Source organism: Cibotium barometz, chromosome 39 (assembly GCF_041138505.1).
Source record: "Cibotium barometz isolate CiBa-2024 chromosome 39, ASM4113850v1, whole genome shotgun sequence".
NCBI lineage: Eukaryota > Viridiplantae > Streptophyta > Polypodiopsida > Cyatheales > Cibotiaceae > Cibotium > Cibotium barometz.
In genome coordinates, this window is record NC_141084.1 from 5,483,586 (window position 1) to 5,504,660 (window position 21,075).

A 21,075-nucleotide genomic window follows, 5' to 3' on the forward strand; every position below is an offset into this window, starting at 1 on the left:
GAACCTATTGAGCTGCCCACTTTTGTTATATTGGGTGTGGACTTATTTATTTGCATGTGAATTATTTATTTTTTAATTGTCCTTTAATGTTTAGATAGGAACACTTTACCTCGAGTGATTGTTTCTAATAGAGATTCTAAGTTTTGCAGTGATTTTTGGACTACATTGTTTGATAATCTAGGCACTAAATTGGATTTTTCCACTGCATTTCATCGTGAATCTAATGGTCAAACAGAAGAGACAAATAGCACAATATTGGATTTACTTCATACATATGTTTCATCACCCACAACCTAAACAATGGGATAAGTATATCCATATTTTGCAATTTGCACACACTGCATTCATCCATTGGAAAGGCACCTTTTGCAATTGTGTATGGAAAAGCTTTACCTACTCCTATCACTCGTTTGTCACACACTATTGAAGCTGCAGATCAATTCACCATTGATTTCACTTCCATTCGTGATCATGTTCGTAAGGCTATTTCTAATGCACAAGAGAAATACACTAAACAAGCTAATAACAAAAGAAAGCACATGGTTTTTCAAGAAGGTCAATATGTTTTGCTTCGTATTGAAAAGAGACATCTTAAAAGTGTTGAGACCAACACTGTTGTTAAGTTAGCTCCTCGTTTTTATGGTCCTTTTAAAATCAGCCACATAAGATTAATGACCTAGCATATAGGCTTTCACTTCCTTCTCATTGGAGAATTCATAATTCTTTTCATATTAGTCTTTTGAGACCTTATAGGGGACCCATTCCTATACATCTTGTATATGAGGAAGCACCTAGTCTTGTTGACCAAGTAGAAGAACTTCAACTTGAGGCTATTATTGACCATGAGACCACTACTACTCGCATAGGTACTGTATATAATAGACATCTTTTGACCTTTAAAAATCATCCTCGCGAAAATGCTAAATGGATGCCTGAACTGTTTTTCCACACGTGTCCCGACATCATCCAATCTTCCTTTCAAACATGGGCCAGTTGATATGATGCAATTGAGGACAGTTGCTATCCTAGGCAGGAGGGAAATCACAGTTTGTCCGTCCATCCTTCTGTGGTTAATTGGGGACGCCTACTATGTTTGAAGCATGGTACTTGGGTGATTCCAAATATTCCAAGTGTAGGACATATGAAATTAGGGGTAGCTGGAACTAAGTGTTGGATTTATTACTTATGTGCTATCGTGGACTTGTAGCATGTGTTGCTAACTCGTAGTGTGTTTGAATGGACAACCTTGTAGGTTGGTGAGATTGACGGGCCTTGTGCTCGTAAGCCGGATTGGCTGGGACGTGATGGCAATGATATGGTGAGAGCTATTACCGGGATGGTTCTCATTTTGATATTTTTGCCATAGTGTCTACTATGAGATTTTGTATTGTTATTGGCCATCCCATTTTGATGTATTCGGCCGTGGACCTATTGAGCCGCCCACTTTTGTTATATTGGGCATGGACTTAATTATTTGCACATGAATTAGCCCTTGGGGTTCATTTTGTAATTATCCTTTAGTGTTTAGATAGGAACACTTTACCTAAGCTTGTGTTAAAAGCATCCCCCCCATTTTTGTAAAGGGCGAGCCCATGCATAAGCGTGCATCTATTTTTGGCTTATGGGCTATTTTGATTAATAAAGCATAAATACTCAAGAAGTGGAAGGAAGCCGGCACTTCTTAGATTGTACCCAATGATTCTCTCTTGTGTTTTTATGCTATGTTATGCTTTTAAGATTATTTATTAATTTTTTGGTTATGGTAATTTGATTGAAGTGATGAACCAATTGGTATTTGGTTGGATGGTGTGTCTCCCCGTGATCCTAGAGGTTTCAACAACACACCATCCCCATGGTACCCGCCGAAGCTAAACCACTCCAACAGCAACCCTATCTAATGAATCCCAAATATGCAAGCATTATTAAGGAAGAGATCGATAAACTCATTGGGTGTGAAATTATCTATGAGATTAAACACTTAGAATGGGTCTCACCTATGATGTTTGTGCCCAAGAAGAATGGAAAACTTAGAGTGTGTGTTGATCTCAAGAAAATGAGTGTTACCACACGCAAGGATCACTACCGCTTGCCATATTCAGAACATGTGCTTGAACGAGTTGCGGGCAGGAGGCTTGTAGCTTTTTGATGGATACTCAAGCTATAATCAAATTTTGATCGCACATGAGAACCAAGCCAAAATAGCCTTTATCATTGAGCATGGTGTATATGCTTATAGAGTTATGCCATTTAGTCTAACCAACACAATAGCCACATTCCAAAGACTTATGAATACTGCTTTTAAGGACTTCTTACAACAGTTTCTCGAAGCTTTCTTGGATGATTTATGCATTCATTCATTTAGCATGCCTGAAAAGGGTGTTTAAAAGGTGTTGATTTTATCGCATATCCTTAAACCCTTATAAATGCCAGTTTTGGGTGAAACACGGAGTTATTCTTGGGCATATAGTGTCCAAAAATGGGATTTCCAATGAGAGAAAAATCAAGGTCATCTTGGAATTACCCCCACCAACAAACTACAAGAAGGGAGTTTAGAGATTCATGGGCCATGTCGGCTACTATCATCGGTTTATTCTTTTCTATGTAGAAATATCTCGTCCTTTATACAAGCTATTGATTATATTTATATGGACTGAGAAGTGTCAACAAGCTTATGATGCACTAAAGCAAGCCTTGGCCAGTGCTCCAATCTTGCAAACACCTAGCTGGGATTTCATCTTTTATGCACACATTGATGCCTCTAATTTCACAATTGGATGTGTCCTAGCACAACTGGGGGAACATAAATTGGACTATCCTATTAGTTTTGCAAGTCGGCAACTAGATGATATGCTGAAATCAATTACACCACCACTGAGCGTGAAGGGCTAGCAATGATTTATGGTGTAAGAAATTTTGGCATTACCTACTTGCTAACAAATTTGTTTTCTATGTTAATCACATCAAGCCTCTCAAGAAGGGAGGCATGCTAACCCTCATTAAACACCTCTCCAGCGTCAACACCATCCATTGGCCAACCATCACTTCATTTGGCTGTTTGACATTAAAAATGCTAACATTGTATATTTTACATGTGCGATCCGTCACTTGTCTGGACGCTTCATGGGATTAATTATGGAGATTGCATTCCTAGATTAAGTGTTTGCACAAGCCTAGGTGGCCTTGGATAGCCATGGACCTATATTTTAAGTATGGCCACCCAAGGTGTGAAGGCTGGGGGGCCAAGATAAGGGTCAATTTGTATTCTTGTTGCCATTCATTCTCTTATGCAACTAATAGAGTGCTCTTCTTCTCTACTCTCTTGCTCTCTTGCGTGTCTTGATTGCTTACCTAATTCAATTAGAGCTACTATATGCTCATTGTGTATGTGTGAGTGCATGTGAGAGAAGGAGATTGAGTGAGAGGAAGGTCGGGCTTCCATCGGAGTGTGGCGACAGCATTGGAGTCGAGCTTTGGAGTGTGGTTGCATGACAACATCGTCTCCTACAAGAATCTCAGCACAAGCATTCACGAGGTGAGTGACACACCTTGCCCATGCAATTGTAAACTAGGTCATGGAAGATTAGCTTCTCGGTTTAAGCTATTTTATGTTCCTAAGTGCAGTTGGGCAAAGCCCCATGACCTTGGTAAGTTCTTGCACTCTTTCTATGGTGCAGGGGCTTCCCAACCATCCACCCATCCTGCATGCCTCCACCCACTCCTCCTTGGCCGTCCATCATAATAACTTCCCCCACTCTTTCTATGGTGCAAGGGCTTCCCAACCATCCAGCCCCATCCTGCATGCCTCCACCCACTTCTCCTTGGCCACCCATCATAATAACTTCCCCCACTCTTGACTCCTCCTTGGCTGTGTCCATCATCATAATTACCTCCCCCACTCTCGACTCCTCCTTGGCTGTCTATCATCATAATTACCTCCCCCACTCTCGACTCCTCCTTGGCTATCCATCATAATTATTTCCCCCACTCGCAACTGCTGCTTGGTTATCCATTACTTCCCCCACTCTCGACTCCTCCTTGGCTATCCATCATAATTACTTCCCCCACTCGCAACTCCTGCTTGGTTATCCATTACTTCCCCCACTCTTAATTCCTCTTGGGCCATCCACTAACCTTGTCTATCCACCACCATCCAACCCATCATGCACGCTTCCACCCACTCCTTACGTTCGCCCCTGTGGCCATTCCCCCCCACTCCACATGTGGTCGTCCAATCCTACACCTTGCACTTGCTAAAAATGGCTCTTACTTGCCTTGCTTTCCAACCACCCTCATTGCTTCCCCATGAGGCATCCTACTCGCCCCCTTTAGCCACATGTAACTCACGTGGCAGCCAAAAATCTCTGACACCCCCCCATCTCCCTCCAACTCACCCACATCACTCCTCTTGCTTGCCCCAGCATCACTTCTCTACTCACCCACATCATTCCTCTTGCCCCAACATCACTTCTCGACTTGCCCACATCACTTCTCTACTCGTCCACATCACTCCTTTGCTCGCCCCAACAACAATCCTACTTGCCTCTCACACTCGCCCCTCCTTACTACTCATATTGGCCTTCCTATGTAGCTATGTTGTCCACAAGTGCACCCGTTGTGCTAGTCTGTGTCCTATGTACTACCTATCTCGCTGTCTTGTCCTATGTACTACCTATCTCGCTGTGTTGTCCACAAGTGCACCTGTTGTGCTAGTCTGTGTCCTATGTACTACCTATCTCGCTGTGACCACTACTAAGTGTGCATGGTGTAGTGAGAGACATGTAACGACACTCGTGGAAGTAATACAAGTGACAACATTCTTGTGTGCCATTTCATGCTTATGTTTCATTCATGCTTTGGTCTATCTTAAGTGTTACATTGTGTTGTGTGTACCATGGACTCCTAGCATAATGTACTAGGAAGAACCACCACTATTAGTGTGCCAATAACCAAACTTACTATAGCCAAACGAGGCTTAATGTAGGTGTTTGAGAGATTGGTGCCTATTGTTATGTCTACTAGATGTAGAGAATGGATCCCAATGTTGCTTGAGCCTCTTGTTAAAAAGTTGGTGGCTACCAACCCGCTTGCTTAAAGCATGGTGATGGCATTGGAAAGAAGTGAAGCATTATAGAGCTTACACAACTGAAAACAATCTTTTAAATTTGGTTAATCATAGAATTGATACAGATAAGGCCAGGTGGATGGAAAGAGAAGTGGAGCTTGATGAATGTTGGATAGCCCTCCTCAAGCTGGGTAAGGAAAGATCCCGAGGCTGGGATGGGCTCTCACTGGAATTTTTTAATCTCCTTCTGGCCTTCCCTTAAGGATTTAGTTTGGAATATCTTTAGAGAGGCATTCAACTCTGGCTTCTTGGATAAGGACCTTAAGGAGGGAGTGGTGACTAAACAAGCTACATGCAGTAGGTTCAACACTGGAGACCCATAACCTTGTTAACTGTCATCTATAAAATCCTTGTTGCCAAAGTCATTGCCTTAAGGATCTCCTCTATCCTTCAAGAAGTTGTGCCTAGAAAACAACATGGATTCATTAAGGGAAGGTCCATCTATGACAATATTTTTGCTGCAATGATAGGGAGAGACTCAAAGAACTGATAAGAAGTGTATTATGCTCCAGCTAGACTTGGAAAAGGCTTATGATAGGATCCATTGGTCCTTTGTGGCAAGGGCAATGGAAAGATTGGGTTTTGGCTTTAAGATAGCTTCCTGTATTTTCACCCTCTCTCTTGGGGGATTCTATAGACTGTTCCTAAATGGCAGGCTAGTAGGTGGATTTGAAATCAGGAGGTCAGTAAGATAGGGTTGTCCCACTAGCCTCTTTGCTCTTTGCTATTGCCTCACACCCCCTTATTGTGGCCCTTGAAGATGGAAGATTGTTTGACTAAAGCTGAGGAGTGGGGAACAGTTGGTAATCCAATATTTTGCTGATGACTCGCTGCTGTTCCTAAGGGTAGAGAATGACAATGTGAGACAAGCTTTATCCATAGTACAGGAATTTGCTGATGCTTCTAGGTCCAAATGTAACATTCAAAAATCTAAAATAATTAGTCTGATTGAGGACAATGACTTTGATCTGGAAAGATGGGGATGTGAGGTGGTCAGGAGAGGCCAAATCATTAGGCATATGAGAGTCCCTTTTGGGGTGGAGGTTACTAATAAGCAGATATTTGATTGGGCCCTAAAAAGATTTCTTCAGAAATTGAAGAAATGGGAAGGGGTAAGGGTTCCTTTCCATGATAGATTAACCATATGCAATACTGCGCTGAATGCTTATATCATGTTTTGGTGCCCTGTTATCAACTTTGGCAAAGCCCAGTGGAAAGAATCATAGGTCCTATAAGGGACTTTCTATGGAGGAACATGTGTAGAAGCAGGAGAGTGGCAGCATGGTTAGCGTGGGACAAGCTAAGTATGCCAAAAATGGAAGGAGGTTTGGGTATTCTACATCTTCCTACACCTGCTCTATCCAAAATTGCTCTTCTTCTTCCCAAATGCCTACACCAGGAAGAGGTATGGTCTATAATGTTTATTAAGGATGTGGTGGACTCATATGTCCTTCATAAAGGTAGATGGTTTGGACTTAACTAGAGAAACAAGTTGCTTTCTTTTGCTCCCCTCAAAATCTCAAACTCCCCCTTTTGCAACTTTCTATGTGGGAAATGGAAGGAAGTGTTGAACCTAACTTATTGGGATGGCTACCCCAGAATTACTGGCAATTCCTTTCTCAGTCTGGGGATTTGGTGGTGCCATAATTTTAACCCCCCTCTGGCACTTCTAGACATTCCTTTAGCCAAAAAACGGAATAACAAAGGTTTGAAAAGACTGGCTGATTGCTGGGATTGGTCACTGGCAGGATGGAAGGAGTTGGATCAGTTGGTGACATATTTTGGGTAACTACCAAGAGAGAGGCAGTTGGTAGGATATATGATGATGGCAGAAATACAGAAAGTATGGATGTCCACTACCTTTGATGATTCCTGCTAGATAAAGGACTGGATGTGGTTCAATGGAGTGAAGTTGGATAAAGGGGCAGCTAAGATCCTTTACTTGGAATTGAGGAAAAGTGAATTAAACATAGAATATTGCAATAGAGTCTAGAAGGTTAACTGGACTACTGAAACATGGAGGAAAAGGTGGAAATACTTGTGGGAGGCAAGCATCCCTATGAAATTCTAGGTTTTTTTTATGAAGAGTCTACACATTGGCCCTACCTCTTGGAACTAAACTTCTTCAAAGGAACTTCACCTCAGGTTGCTGCCCTAGGTGTAGAACAGCCTTGGAGGAGGGGAGGCATGCTTTCTGGGAATGCCCTGCTATTAGGAGAATTGGAAAATGGGTATCTAAATCTCTAGGAGTTCAGGGTCTTTGGGGGGATTGGGTTCTTTGAAGGGGGGTTGATGTTGAGGGTGCCATCAGTCTATTATTTAACATTATTAGATTCTGTTGCCTATGGGAAATCTGGGTATCCAGGAACAACATAGTCTTTCAAAAAGGGGGGAACACTGGTCTAGATGTTACTGAGTTGATGTATAAATGTATTCATTTCTATTGATCCATATATTATGTTAATAAGTTAAATAATGGTGATATATTCTAGGCAATATACTCTATGCAGGCTGGGATTAGTTGATCTGCTAGATTAGCTGACCCTTGTACATATTAGGTTTCCTAACTCTTGTTATTATGTAGGGATATTTAGGCTATGATGTGAAAGCAAGGTTGCCCAAATATGGGCCAAAGATAAGAAGACGGTACCTAAAGGAGAAACACCCCATCTACATCTTTGTGGCCTTCATATAGAACTCCCTGGGCACCAGACTAGTGGTGAAGGTGTGGGTAGGTAAACAAGCCTTGGAGAAGATGCCTCCCAAAGGTTGTACCTCTGAAGCAATGATGATAGCCTGCATTATGAAGCTAGGGTATCATATTTCTTGGAGCCAATCCTCTTTGTTTGGGAAGATGATAGATGGGATCTTTTATGCAAGTTGCTTAATTGTAATGGAAATGATCTGGAGTAAACTTTGGCCAAGGGCCTCTTTGAACTTTTAGTAAAGGTCATTTATAGGTAATTATATATATATATATATCTATTTCCCAAAAAAAGAACAAATCAATGGTACTATGTTTACAAAAAGAAAAGTAATATGTAATTTATAGTGCCAACTCTCCATCCACATGAAAGCGTGGATATAAATGAATAAATAAATATAAATATATAGTAATTGTGTGTACAAAAAAATACCTATGCATTTTATTATCCATTAAATGGAATCATTATATTACAAAGCTCTGAAATCAATTTGCTGCAAATTTCAAAATCTTATTAAATTACAAATAATCAATTTGCTGCAAATTATTAAATTACAAATTAAAAATTAATTAACGGTGCATATTCGCGGCTCTAAGACTCTACTTACAAAACCTTTACCCTATATCCCAACCCTTCGTCCCTCTTGGCTGTAGGCTGCAATGGCGACCTCGCCAGACATCTCTTCTACGCTGCGGTCTATTCCCGACAAGAAGGAACTTGTGCGCAAAGCTTTTAGCGACTTAGAGGCCCAGAAGGCCACCATAGCTCGCTGCTTAGAGGGATGGAAGGAGCTCGAAGACCATCTGACAGAGATGCATGCTGCGTTAGAGAAGAGGTATGAAGACATTGTGGAGAAGGAGAAGACGTTCGAGGCGAGGATGCAGGAGATGCAGGTCGCCTTGGATAAGCGCGAAAGCGCGATCGAGAACAGAGAGCAGGCTTCTCTCGCCCGTGTGCAGGAGCAGAAAGATGCTGCCGTCGCTGCTATTCGCGAGCAGAAACGGAAATGGATCGAAGAGCGGCAACTACTGCAGAGCCAGAGCTTTGCGAAGCCTGACCTCGAAACTACAGGCTCCAAAGCGAAGCAGAAAGACGAAAAGGGAAACCCTAAAGAAGACGCAGGCTTAAAGGGAAACCCTAAAGAAGACACAGGCTTCAAGGGAAACCCTAAAGAAGATGCAGCCCCCAAGGGAAATTATAAAGAAGATGCTGGCTCCAAGGGAAACCCTAAAGAAGGTACTGGCTCCAAGGCAAAGAAAGCCAAAGAAGATACAGGTTCCACGCCAAAGCGTAAAGAAGAAACCAAGTCCATGCCAAAGCGTAAAGAAGAAACCCCAAAGCCTGATGCGAAAACAGGCTCCGCTAATGAAGAGTCAGGCTCCATGTCCAAGCATACGGAGGATACCAAGCCAGAGTATGAGGAAGAAACAGACACTAAACAAGAAATTGATGTTGCAGAGCAGAACGAAGAATTAGACGATAAGCAAGAGCAAGAAGCTGATACTGCAGAGGACTCTGAAGATCAAGGTCAAGCTATGGAGGTTGAAGATGAAGAAGGGCCTAAGTCTGATGATGAGGATGGCAGCGATGATGCCAAGGTTGAAGGTGGCAAGAAGAACGAAGATGAAGGAAGCCATAAGAAGGAGGAGAGTTCCCAGCTTGCTGTAAAAGCTCGGCCACAGCTGAAATCCCTATGTGAAAAAATGGATGGATCAGGATTGCGAATGTTTGTCGCAACGCAGAAGAAGGACATCAATGTCCTTCGCAAAGAGCTGCCATTTGCATTGAAATGTTCCTTAGACCCCTCGCAGTTGGTCCTCACGGCACTGGAAGGTTATTATTCTGCAGAGCAGAGCTCGGAAGGCAGTCGGGGTAAGAAATTTGCCAATCGCAGATCATGCATTACTCTGCTTGAGTCGCTGGCAGTTGTGCTAGCTGATGGACGAAAAGATGATTCTGTTCCCCCTTCCAACATTAAGGAGGAAGCCAAGAAGGTCGCAGATTTATGGAAGTCAAAGCTCAGTCCTAAAGGGACTGATCAGTTGGCTATGCTGGATGCACAGAGTTTCCTTCAACTTCTTGCAACGTTTGGGCTTGCACATGAGTATGATGAGGATGAGCTCTGTGATCTTGTAGTCCCTATCTGCACCCGCAAGCACATCCCTGCTCTCTGGCGTAAACTTGGATTGGTTGCCAGGGCTCCAGGTTTGTGTCTCATGCCTCTCCTTTTGGTTGATGTGTTGCCATGTCCCTCAAGAGGGAAGAATCCAGAGAGAGAGAGAGAGAGAGAGAGAGAGAGAGAGAGAGAGAGAGAGTTTCATGTCTAAGAACGACTTCAAGATCATGGCAGTCCAGCATGCTGTGTGTGTGTGTGTGTGTGAGAGAGAGAGAGAGAGAGAGAGAGAGAGAGAGAGAGAGAGAGAGAAATGAAATGTTATATTAACGTCTTCAAAAGGCCAAAGTGACCTATGAGACCAAAGTTACAACCATGTGACATCTGATACAGTGTCTGGAAAAGAGAAGAAAGAACTGAAGGTAAGTATCTAGCCTTACAATACATCAGTAGAGAGAGAGAGAGAGAGAGAGAGAGAGAGAGAGAGAGTTTATTACAAAAGATGTCACGTGCATCCCGCACTTGGATGCCATGTAAACATATCTGTACAGAAGGTATAGGACTTGGGGTGAAAAATTGGTCCCATGTGAGCCCGGTCCAGGATGAGTCAGCCAGAGTTCCACTCCAGTCGTCCGAGGTTAGGTGTGCATTGTCCTGCACATGAATTAGTACCAGTCCGCGTTGAGAGTCTCCCTCTGGAATGATGTTAGTGGTTTTGTGTATGTGGTATGACACCGGATGCCAAACCGGTGTGTAGACAGGTAGGATTTGCATGTAGGAATGGGGCCAGCCCATAGGGCTGTCCCAATATGGGCTGCTCCCAAGAACAGTCATGTGGGCATGGGGGAGTTGTAGAACCACCCCCAAAGGGCCAGGAGGGCCTTGGCTGTGCCCACCAGCCATGGGATGGGCTGTTGGCCAGCCCTAGGGCCTCTGGATAGGCAGCCGACATGGCATCAAGCCCTTAAAAGCTTGTCGGCCAGGTGTGGGGCAGCCCACATAGGCTGCCCAACAGCCCATGTGAGATGCGCATGCTGGCCAGACAAGTCCAGTGTGATCCAGTGTGAATGCGCATGGTTTTCCAGCATTTAATGCTTTGTGATGCAGTTATGAGGCTTTTATTAGTCAGCTGACTGAGTAAAACCAGCCGACTAGCATAAGAGAAGGGTATTTATTGCATAAATCAGGTCATTCATCTCATATTTCACCAAGTGCTGAAGCTACTCAAGGGGCCAGGACAGCCAAGGAGGAGTTTACGCAAGGGTGAATTTTGAAGGCCAAGGGCAGAGGATTATCCTCAACTAAGAAGGTTTAGGTTTAATCTTTTATTTTTAGTTTTGCATCATTGTAATAAAATCAATACATCATTTGTGGTGGGGGTCCTACAGAGGGTATTCGGGACCCAATAGTGCGTCCTCTTCTCCCTCTCTCTCTCTCTCTCTCTCTCTATTTTTCTACACATCTATATTCAATTTTGTACATTAATTTCGTCTCGACAAGTGTGTTGATTTTTAAGCATTGAAGTTACTGATCTCCCGCGAAGCTTGCGCATGTTACAATGGTATCAGAGTCTACTTCAAGTGTAAAGATTTAGCAAGAAACCATAAATTTTTTGTCGCTCATGTGCTTGGTTTTCAGACTGTGGTGGACCACCCCTTTCGGAGTGACTCCTGTCTCTTGAAGGACGGTTGGTTTTCAGCCTCCGGAAGTCTCCCACACTCATAGTCGATGGTCAGATTGCGCTCCGAAAACGAGGTGCATTTTTTTGCTATGGCGAGCTTCGACAACGAGAGAGACCAAGAACCTTGGGACCAAAGTGCACCAGGCAGCCAAGCTAGAGCATCAAGCATGAGTATCAAAGAGATGTTCCATCAAATGATGTGAGCAATCGCAAACTAGAGTACTATCAAATCCTTTCTGGATCTCCTCATGATCGTTCCTGGTACGAGACTCGAATCCTGCAAACAAACAAACAACAAGGGGATGCAGGCCTGACTAACCTCCGAACCATGACAGCCGTGGGCAATCCCACAGTCTTGGTTGTCCCCACCGAGCCACAAGCTGAGCTAACTAGGTTGACGTACCGAGCAATCTCCACCTCGCGACGTTCCATACCGCCATGAAGCTACCCTCGCGGGCCTCGAGATTGCTGCTGGCCTCGGCTGCATAAAGCAGGTGCACGTCTGCACTAGATCCAGGCTCCAAGACCATAGAGCTCTCACAAACTCGCGAGACTCTCTATATCCCAATAACTAACCTTGGCCACCCTTTTATAGGCTCTTGGCCGGTCATCAGGTGTCCACACTTGGACGCCCGCCCGTCCATAATTGGGTGCCCGCTCGTTAGTCTATCCCTAACTCAGCTTGCCAATCAGCCTGCCTAGCTCCAAGCTTCCCCAAACCTCGAAGCTAGTCTTGCGTGCGTATAGCACACGGTAGATACACATTGTGCACATGACATACTCCCCTTCCTCTAAGAGCTCACTCCTGAGCTCACTAAAGAGTCGGGGTAATCTCTCTGAAGAGTAGTTAATGTCTCCCATGTAGCGTCCTCCTCAACACCATTCTTCCACTTGATCTTGTATTCCGTGATAAGCGTATTACGCAATCTTCTTTCATGAAATCCAAGAATCTTTTCAAGTTCGTGCGTAACAAATGTCATGTCCTCGACATCTATAATTTCTTTAGGAGTAACTAACTGATCTGTTCCACCCAGTACTTTCTTAAGTCTACTGACATGAAATAGAAGATGAACTTTCACATGAGAAGGCAACTCCAATTCATATGCAATTGAACCAATCCGTCGCGCGTAGTACAAAATGGTCCACAGTATCTAGGGAATAATTTCGGAGATCGACCTGTCCGTAAAGTCTCGGAATCTTTCGAAACTCACAAATACACCATCGTTTCTTCAGAGAACTCTCTGGGTGAACGATGTCTATTAGAATAAAATCTGTCTCGGTCTTGAGCACTTCTAATAGATTCCTTCGCAACTTGTAACATTTCCTGCATATCTTGTAAAAAAATTACGTGTTGCATCATGCTGAAGTCCTGAGAATCCTACTGCAACAGGTGATCTAGGTTGAAAACCATACATAAGCATGAAAGGACTAAAACCTGTACTCGTTTCACTATTGAAACGAAACGATGCTGAAACGATTTATTTTGGAACAAAACGTTTCAACACTAGCTAGGTGGACCGAAATGATCATATATACATAAAATGTGAAGGTACTGGCCAATAGTTATAAGATTATACTAGCATATTTATCATCAGTAAACAAAGAAGACGTACAAAAGAGAAGAGAAAAGAACAAATAGGATGAAAGACGGAAAGAGAAAGATTTATAAAAGATAAAAAGCACACAAAATCACAACCTTTTTTCCCACATGAAACGATATGGTTTCAATGTGCACATGAAACGTTTCAACATTGAAACGTGAAACGAGGATCAAAGCCACCGAAATGAGTTTCATGGTGACCATGGTTATGGGAAATGCTGGAAACGTCTGCCTGCCTGGGCTGAAATGGCATTTCGGCCCTGCGACCTGCCGGAAACGTGTTTCTTGTGCTGAAACATCTTAGGCAAAGAGAAACAGCGCGTTTCTCGCCGGTGAGAAATGTTTCCTAGCATGCGAAACGGTCGTTTCAGGTCTCTCAATGACACGTGGTCCCAATCTTTTAAAAAAACCCAAATGGGGACGCGCCCCAAGACAGCCGTTAGGTGTGGCCCCCGTACACAACTAAAAAAACCCCAAAACAGGTTGGCTGCCAGCGGATCCTCATCGAAATGTGTGGCGCGTACAAAAAACGGCCGCTTTAGTGAGGAGAGAAAAAAAACCCAAATGGACCTGCTATCGCGCATCAGTCTGAGAGAAAAAAATGCTTAATTTGATACTCTTTTTGTAGTGAAAAAAAAAGCTCCATTTTCAGCTCTTCTTTCTTTTTTCATTTTTCAGTTATTATTTCCTTTTTATTCCACTCCTTGCAAATCCTTCTGCACATTCTCCCCTTTTCTTTTTTTGCGTTTGCCCCTTTTCTCTTCCATCCCAATTCTTGTAGGCATTTCTTTCCTTTGTCACTCTCATGGCATCTAGGCAGCCACATCTTGAGAGAGAGAATGAGAAGGAATTCACCCAAAGTGACTATTGGTGGCAACAGGTGGATATTGTCAATAAATATGACTCCAAGAGAAATCGCCTTGGGAGCAAGAAAGCAGATGACCTCGTCTTTGTTAATGCAAACTTGCATTTGCTAACAAAGATGCAGCATGAGTACACGCATGATAAGTACATTGGCTTTCATACATCAAAGGTAGACACGGGCTCTATCATTGGTGATGTAGTTGAGGAGGCATAAGGCGAGGGTAAAAATTCATGAAGATGACATGGAAGAAGCTCCAGCATAGGAGGAGCATGAGGATGAGCTTCAAGAGGATAAGGCTATTTCTATAGCATAGAAGAGTCTTGAGGAGTAAGGACTCACGATTCTATAGTCTAGACTCTAGAGAGTAGCTTCCTTTTGGCATTCGATTTTACACTTTTTTGTAATGATTTGGTCTTGAGGTTTGACTCATTGATGATTGAGTGATGGTTTTAGCTTATTTTGTGACTATGGCAACTTCTAAATGGTTTGATTTCTCGTGTAACTTTAAAGTTTTAAACTGTGAAGTTTCAAATCATAAATGTAGAGTGTACACTATAGACTCTAGATTTTACTTCTTTAGCACATGTCTTACATTATACACGTGGCCTCTCAACTTAGTGACTTTCCCCATACCCCCCCTGTTAGGATAAACTAGGATTACATGGCGTTTTTGTTTCCCCCATCCTCAAAATTTCGATTTTCCTCTGTCTCTGTTTCCATTTCCTGGTCTCTTGTAACTATGTCCCAAATGCTCTCACGTTTGTTTGCAGCTTGATAGCTTGTGAAAGCATAGGAGCCAAAGGAAAGGGAAGAAAAATACAGGTTGAGGTCAAAAGAAAGGGAAAGAGACATTGTTAATCCTGTTTGATATGTATGCTAAATGTGGCTTGTTTGCCAAAGCATGTCGAAACATTGTGTCATGAAATTCACTAATGGTGGGATATGCTGAACATGGGCATGGTGAGGAACCACTCAAGTGTCAAATGAAACTGGAGAGCATCTCTCTAAACATTGTCATGTTTGTTTGCATTTTGAAAGCTTGTGGCTGTGCAGGAGCCACATTTAGGGCCGAGAAATACATGCTGATAGAAAGGAATTGTTGGAAGACAATGTTGGCAATACCTTGGTCCATATTTACGCCAAATGTGGCTTCCTTGCCATAGACAAACTCCCAGTTCAAGATATAGTCTCATGGATGGCACTAGGCACATGATATGTTGAACATGGGCATGGTGAGGAAGCACACAAGTGTTTAGATTAGATGCAGTTGGAGGGTGTCTTTTCAGATGTTGCCACATTTGTTTGCAAGCAAGAGTGAAGAAATACATGTTGAGATTGAAATTTAGGGATTGTTGGAAAGAAACTCTGTTGTTGGCACCACCATGGTGACTATGCATGCTAAAGTAGAAAGCGTTTTTGGGATGTCTGGGGACTAACACTTGAGCTGCATTCTTATGCCTCTGGTGAAGAAAGTTTGGAATGGGTGCGTGTAGAAAGTGTTAGATATTGCTAAGGTTACGTGTAAAACTTGAGTTGTTTAAGGGATAGACCTATCAAAGCATGTAAAAAATAGATATATTGTCTAAAGATTAGGTTATTTGATACTCAAGACGAAGAAAAATTAGAGCTAGGAGAGTTGTGCATGCATTAGCCATTTTTGGCTAGTCCTTTGTAAATAGAGTTTCCCTTTTTCTAATAGTAATCTTTTTGTCTTGGAACTTTTTTAATGAAATGCGAGGAGTTATGGTTGAATAATTTTGCTTGAAGGCTAGATCACCAAGTGAGTTTGGCTAGTAGGCATCAAACGTAAGACCTCTTTCGTCCAAGGCACATCCCTTAACCAACCAACCACAACACTCGTTAGTAACTCTTGGAACTTGTGTGTGGCCTCTTTATGCGAGGCTTGGAATTAGCTTAATCTTGTTTCTAATTATTGCATTACCTCCAACTTCATGGATTTTTCAAAGCTTTTTGATCATGGCTAGTCTCGAAATTCCAACAAATAGTATGAGAGCAAGCTAGATCAGGTTTAGATTAGGCTTAGCTTGTGACACCTCACATGTGGTACGCAGAAGATAGGCCAATGGGCAAGTGGCAGGTAATGACGTTGCATGTCCACGATCTGGTCGGTAGTAGTAAAACAAACCAACCAATAGCATTGGTGCATATATATACGTGGATAGTTGAATCGTCATAATCATCTGCTTTCCTCAGCGTTGGATTTCACATAGCATTGTTGGCCTAGGAGGGGAGCTGTAGCTACATACAGAAGTACACGACACACCAAGATCACAGAGATGGAGATACAAATGTGTGGATTGCATTGGAATGTGCGGGGAGCTGAGAAGTCAATCCACATATAATATCAAAGTACAACAATAAGAAAAAGCTATCCTTTCACACCATACGTGCTAGGGGGGAATACCCAAAGGAAAAAAATTGTTCCTAGTTATGCCCTGTTCACATGTGGCACTACAACCAATAAATCCCCCCCCCCCTCGTGGCAATGTGAACTTGTACAAGGTCGGTAATATATGCCAATAAATCCCTCCTGTAGTGGCAATGTGAACCTGTACAAGGTCGGTAGCATATATCACTCTCTGCAAGAGAATAAGCCCAAAGCTTTGCAGAAAGCTTCAAACTTCTCTCAAGGCAACGCCTTTGTGAACATATCTGCAACATTATCTTGTGTAGAGCAGCAAGATAATGTGATCTCCCTTGCATGTATCCTCTTCTTGACATAATGATAATGAATCTCGATGTACTTAGTACGTGCATGAAACATTGGGTTTCATGCCACGGCTATAGCACTATGACTATCAGTGAGTATGGTAGTGGGTGTCTGGTGACAACTCACAAAGATCAGTCATTAATCTCCTTAGCCATACACGATCTACTGTGGTTGTAAGCATAGATGTCAGGCGTTTCATGAAACACGTTTTAGGAACGTTTCTTTCAAATCCCAGACGTTTCAAAAACGTTTTATACAAAGGGGGGATACAGGCCCCAAAATTTATATATAAGTTTATAATATGTAAAAAAATATGTTGCCTTCCCTGCAAAACAATGCATCATTTACACATTAAAACATGTTTACAAGTTAAAATTGAAGAATTTGGGTGACCCAGCTACAGTGGGCACCCAACTGACCAATTGGCACAAATAAGCTGGCAACATAGTCTAGCGACCACTCAAATTGATAGTAAAGCATGTTGATAGATGCAATCATGCATAACAAATAGTAAACTAGAGGAGCATGATAGCCCCAAAGACTAGAGTCCTCAATCTAGAATCTGGGCACTCAATGGACATCCTCGATGTCCTCCTCAGTAGCCTCCTCAGTAGACTCAACGTCACTCTCAGAAGAGGACGATGTTGGCTCAGCTACCGCACTCGTCTTAGCTGCTGCACTGGTACTAGCACCTCGTGATAATGCTGGTATTGATGCTCGTGTGACATGAGTAGGTGCCATCAACTCCTCCTACAACATGGCATATATGTTGCACTGCTCCTGAGGAATCTCTAGGACATCTTTCATCTTCTCATCTTTTATCGACATTGATGGGGCGAGGCTCTATTGGATTGCCCAATTGCTCAATTAGGCGGAGATTGCAATGGCAATACACCAACCGCTCCAAGTGAGCAGTAGACAACCTATTCCTGTTCTTTGTATAGGAATGGGGGACCTATATTCAACTTGTTAGTCGGATGGCTCTCTTTCTCTCTTCTTTGCACGCACAAGAGTTATGGGGGAGGAAGAATTAGCAATACTAACAGCTGGGCAAACACCTAGGATAGCTTGTCTACTCCAAGGTGCACACGTACAACCCTTATTGGCAAGCACATGTGTGCTTTGAAGGCAATGAAGTGTTAGGGTTAGGGTTTACAGAAGCTTCAAGCAGGCGTGGAAACCAACAGAGAGAGTGAACACGACTTCAGTCTATTGCTTGATGAAAAAGTGAAGTACAATAGCCACATGATAGTGACCCTAAAGATAAGTGTTCACATGTCCGGCCATAAAATGTGCCGGGTGGACCAAAACACTTATAAACTGCATATAAGTGAAACTGAGCTAAACTGGGGAAAAAAACCTCCACTAACTGAAGTAAAAAGTGCCCCAGTAATCTACTGATGATCACTAGCACTCCTCTGGGTGCATACACAAAACCCCCCTGGAGTGATATGTGATCATTGTACATCATTCAAAGCACTGCGGAATGCTTCAAATTTCGGACGTGGTAATGCTTTGGTGAAGATGTCTGCCACATTCTGATCTGTAGGACAGTAGATCAGACTGATATCTCCTGCCTGGAGTCTCTCCCGAACAAAATGATAGTGAATCTCAATGTGTTTCGTGCGAGCATGAAACACAGGATTCCTGGCCACAGCAATGGCACTCTGACTATCAGTATAGATAGGTGTAGGCTCCTCCACTGAAATATCCATATCAGTCATGAGACGACACAGCCAAACACACTCAACAGTAGTAGTGTAGGCTGCTCTATACTCTGTCTCACAAGACGAAGTGGCCACTGTGGTCTGTTTCTTGCTTAGCCAAGAAATGCATGATGAGCCAAGAAAGAAACAATTTCCACTAGTGGAATGTCTGGTATCAAGATCACCAGCCCGATCTGAATCACTGTAAGCGTATAATTGCATGTCAGCCCCCTCAGGATAAAGCAATCCAAGAGACAAGGTACCCTGCAAATAACGGAATATACGCTTCACAGCTTGCCAATGTGACAACCGCGGGCTGTGCATAAATCTGCTCAACTGAGAGACTGCATACTGAATATCTGGCCTTGTATTACACAAGTAAATAAGGCACCCAACAGCTTGAGCATATGTAGTGGCATCAAAGGAAACACTGTCATCTTGTAGTGACAGTTTCATCCCAGGCTCCATAGGAGTCCTAATAGGCTTGCAATCCTGAAATTTAAACTTCTCCAGAAGTTTAGCAACATAATGTGATTGCAACAACCCAATGCCTCTGTTATCCTGCACAAACTGTATGCCCAAATAGTAATGTACAAGCCCCAAGTCAGACATGTCAAATGTCTGTTGCAGTATCTCCTTAAAAGCTGCAATTTTGTCATCATTTGATCCCATGAGCAAGAGATCATCCACATAAAGACTGATGACTAGCAGATCTGTCTCTTCTTTCTTTACATACAGAGTGGCTTCTGATGGACTGTTCACAAATCCCTGAGTGAGTAGAAAAGCATCTATTTTTGCATACCAAGCTCGTGGAGCTTGTTTCAAACCATACAAGGCCTTTTTCAGCCTGCAAACTTTCCCTTCATGACCATGTTCTGCAAATCCCATGGGCTGAAATACATAAACTTCCTCCTCGAGGTCCCCATGTAGGAATGCAGTCTTTATGTCCAACTGGTGAACAACCCAACCACGATGTGCAGCCAATGCAATGACACACCTAAGTGTCGACATACGGGATGTAGGAGCAAATGTCTCCTCATAATCAATGCCCTTCTTCTGTGCATAGCCCTTTGCAACTAGACGGGCTTTGTACCTGTCAATGGATCCATCTGCGTGTCTTTTCAACTTATAGACCCATTTAGTACCAATTGCTTTCTTGCCTTTGGGCAGATCAACCAAATCCCATGTTTGATTCCTTTTAATAGAATCAAGCTCATCCTGCATGGCTTTGTTCCAATGCACATTATCTCGTGCATCCACAAATGAATCAGGCTCTTCATCATCCTGTAAACTGGCTGCCATAACGAGATTCAAATCCATGATGTGTGCATGCTCATTGGTCCTTGTTTCCCTACGAGTACGACCAGCAAGAGGACCCTCTAAATGGCTGTCCTGTAATGTCCTCAAATACCATCTAGGTATGTGTCTGACCTGTGGTGCCTGCTGCCCCATATTTGGTTCAGCTTCTGGCTCATTTTGCTGCTGAATTTCTGCACCACCTACATCATTTGCTGGCTGTCCTGTACCCTCATTAGTTGAATCACCAACTGTGGAATGAAATTCCATAGGTAGTAGACCTTCAAACACATCATTTTCAGCCTGATTTGCCTCATAACCAGCCATGGATATTTTTGATTTTTCATCAAAAATCACATCCCGACTAGTGAATATCTTCCTGGATAGTGGGTCATATAACCTGTAGCCCTTGCTCTCACGGCTATACCCAACAAAAATGCATTTTGTGGCTTTATCATCTAGCTTCCTCCTCAACTCTTTGGGTATGTGTGCATATGCAAGACACCCAAAGATACGAAAATGCGATACAGAAGGCTTGCGGCCATGCCAAGCCTCAAAAGGAGTAATAGAAACCAATGCCTTTGTGGACATCGATTCAAAATACGACAAGCACACATGATTGCTTCCACCCAAAAGATATGTGGTAGCCTTTTTGCCTTTAACATACATCTGGCCATCTCCATGAGTGACCGATTCTTCCTTTCTGCAACCCCATTCTGCTGTGGAGTGTAAGGAGTAGTGTAATGATGTTTTATACCTCTACTCCCAAGAAAGGAATTCAGCATATGTGACATATATTCCCCCCCTCGGTCAGAACAGAGAGTCTTCACCTTGCATCCTGACTCTGTCTCAGCAAGTGCTACAAAGGCCAAAAATGCATCATATACCTGTGATTTCTGTGTCAAAGGATAGACCCAGCATATACGAGAGAAGTCATCAATAAATGTTGCAAAATAAAAGCAACCACCTAATGACTTCGTCTCCATGGGACCACAAAGATCACTGTGTATAAGTTGCAACTTTGCAGTTGCTCTTAGAGCCTGATCACGTGGGAAGGAAAACCTGTGCATTTTTTCCAAAATACATCCTTCACAAATGTGATCTGGAGGCTTCTCCATGAGAGGTAGATCTGTAAACATGTTATGTCGCTGCATAAGCATAAGACTACCAAAATTTACATGTCCAATGCGAGCATGCCATAACTCCGCATCAACCATAGCTGGAGTAAGAGTGAATGCATTATAAGCAGACTGATC

The 21,075-nt window shown here is 42.9% G+C and overlaps 1 protein-coding gene across 1 annotated transcript in view; it reads left to right on the plus strand.

Moving 5' to 3' along the window:
* Positions 1 to 8,427: 8,427 nt before the first annotated feature.
* LOC147615639 (uncharacterized) overlaps positions 8,428 to 21,075 on the plus strand; it is a 28,220-nt gene continuing 15,572 nt past the window's right edge. Inside the window, exon 1 of the mRNA XM_086778168.1 lies at positions 8,428 to 10,032. Within this exon, the coding sequence (XP_086634294.1) occupies positions 8,487 to 10,032 (1,546 nt within the window). The 5' untranslated portion in view covers positions 8,428 to 8,486. The remainder of the gene's footprint in view (positions 10,033 to 21,075) is intronic.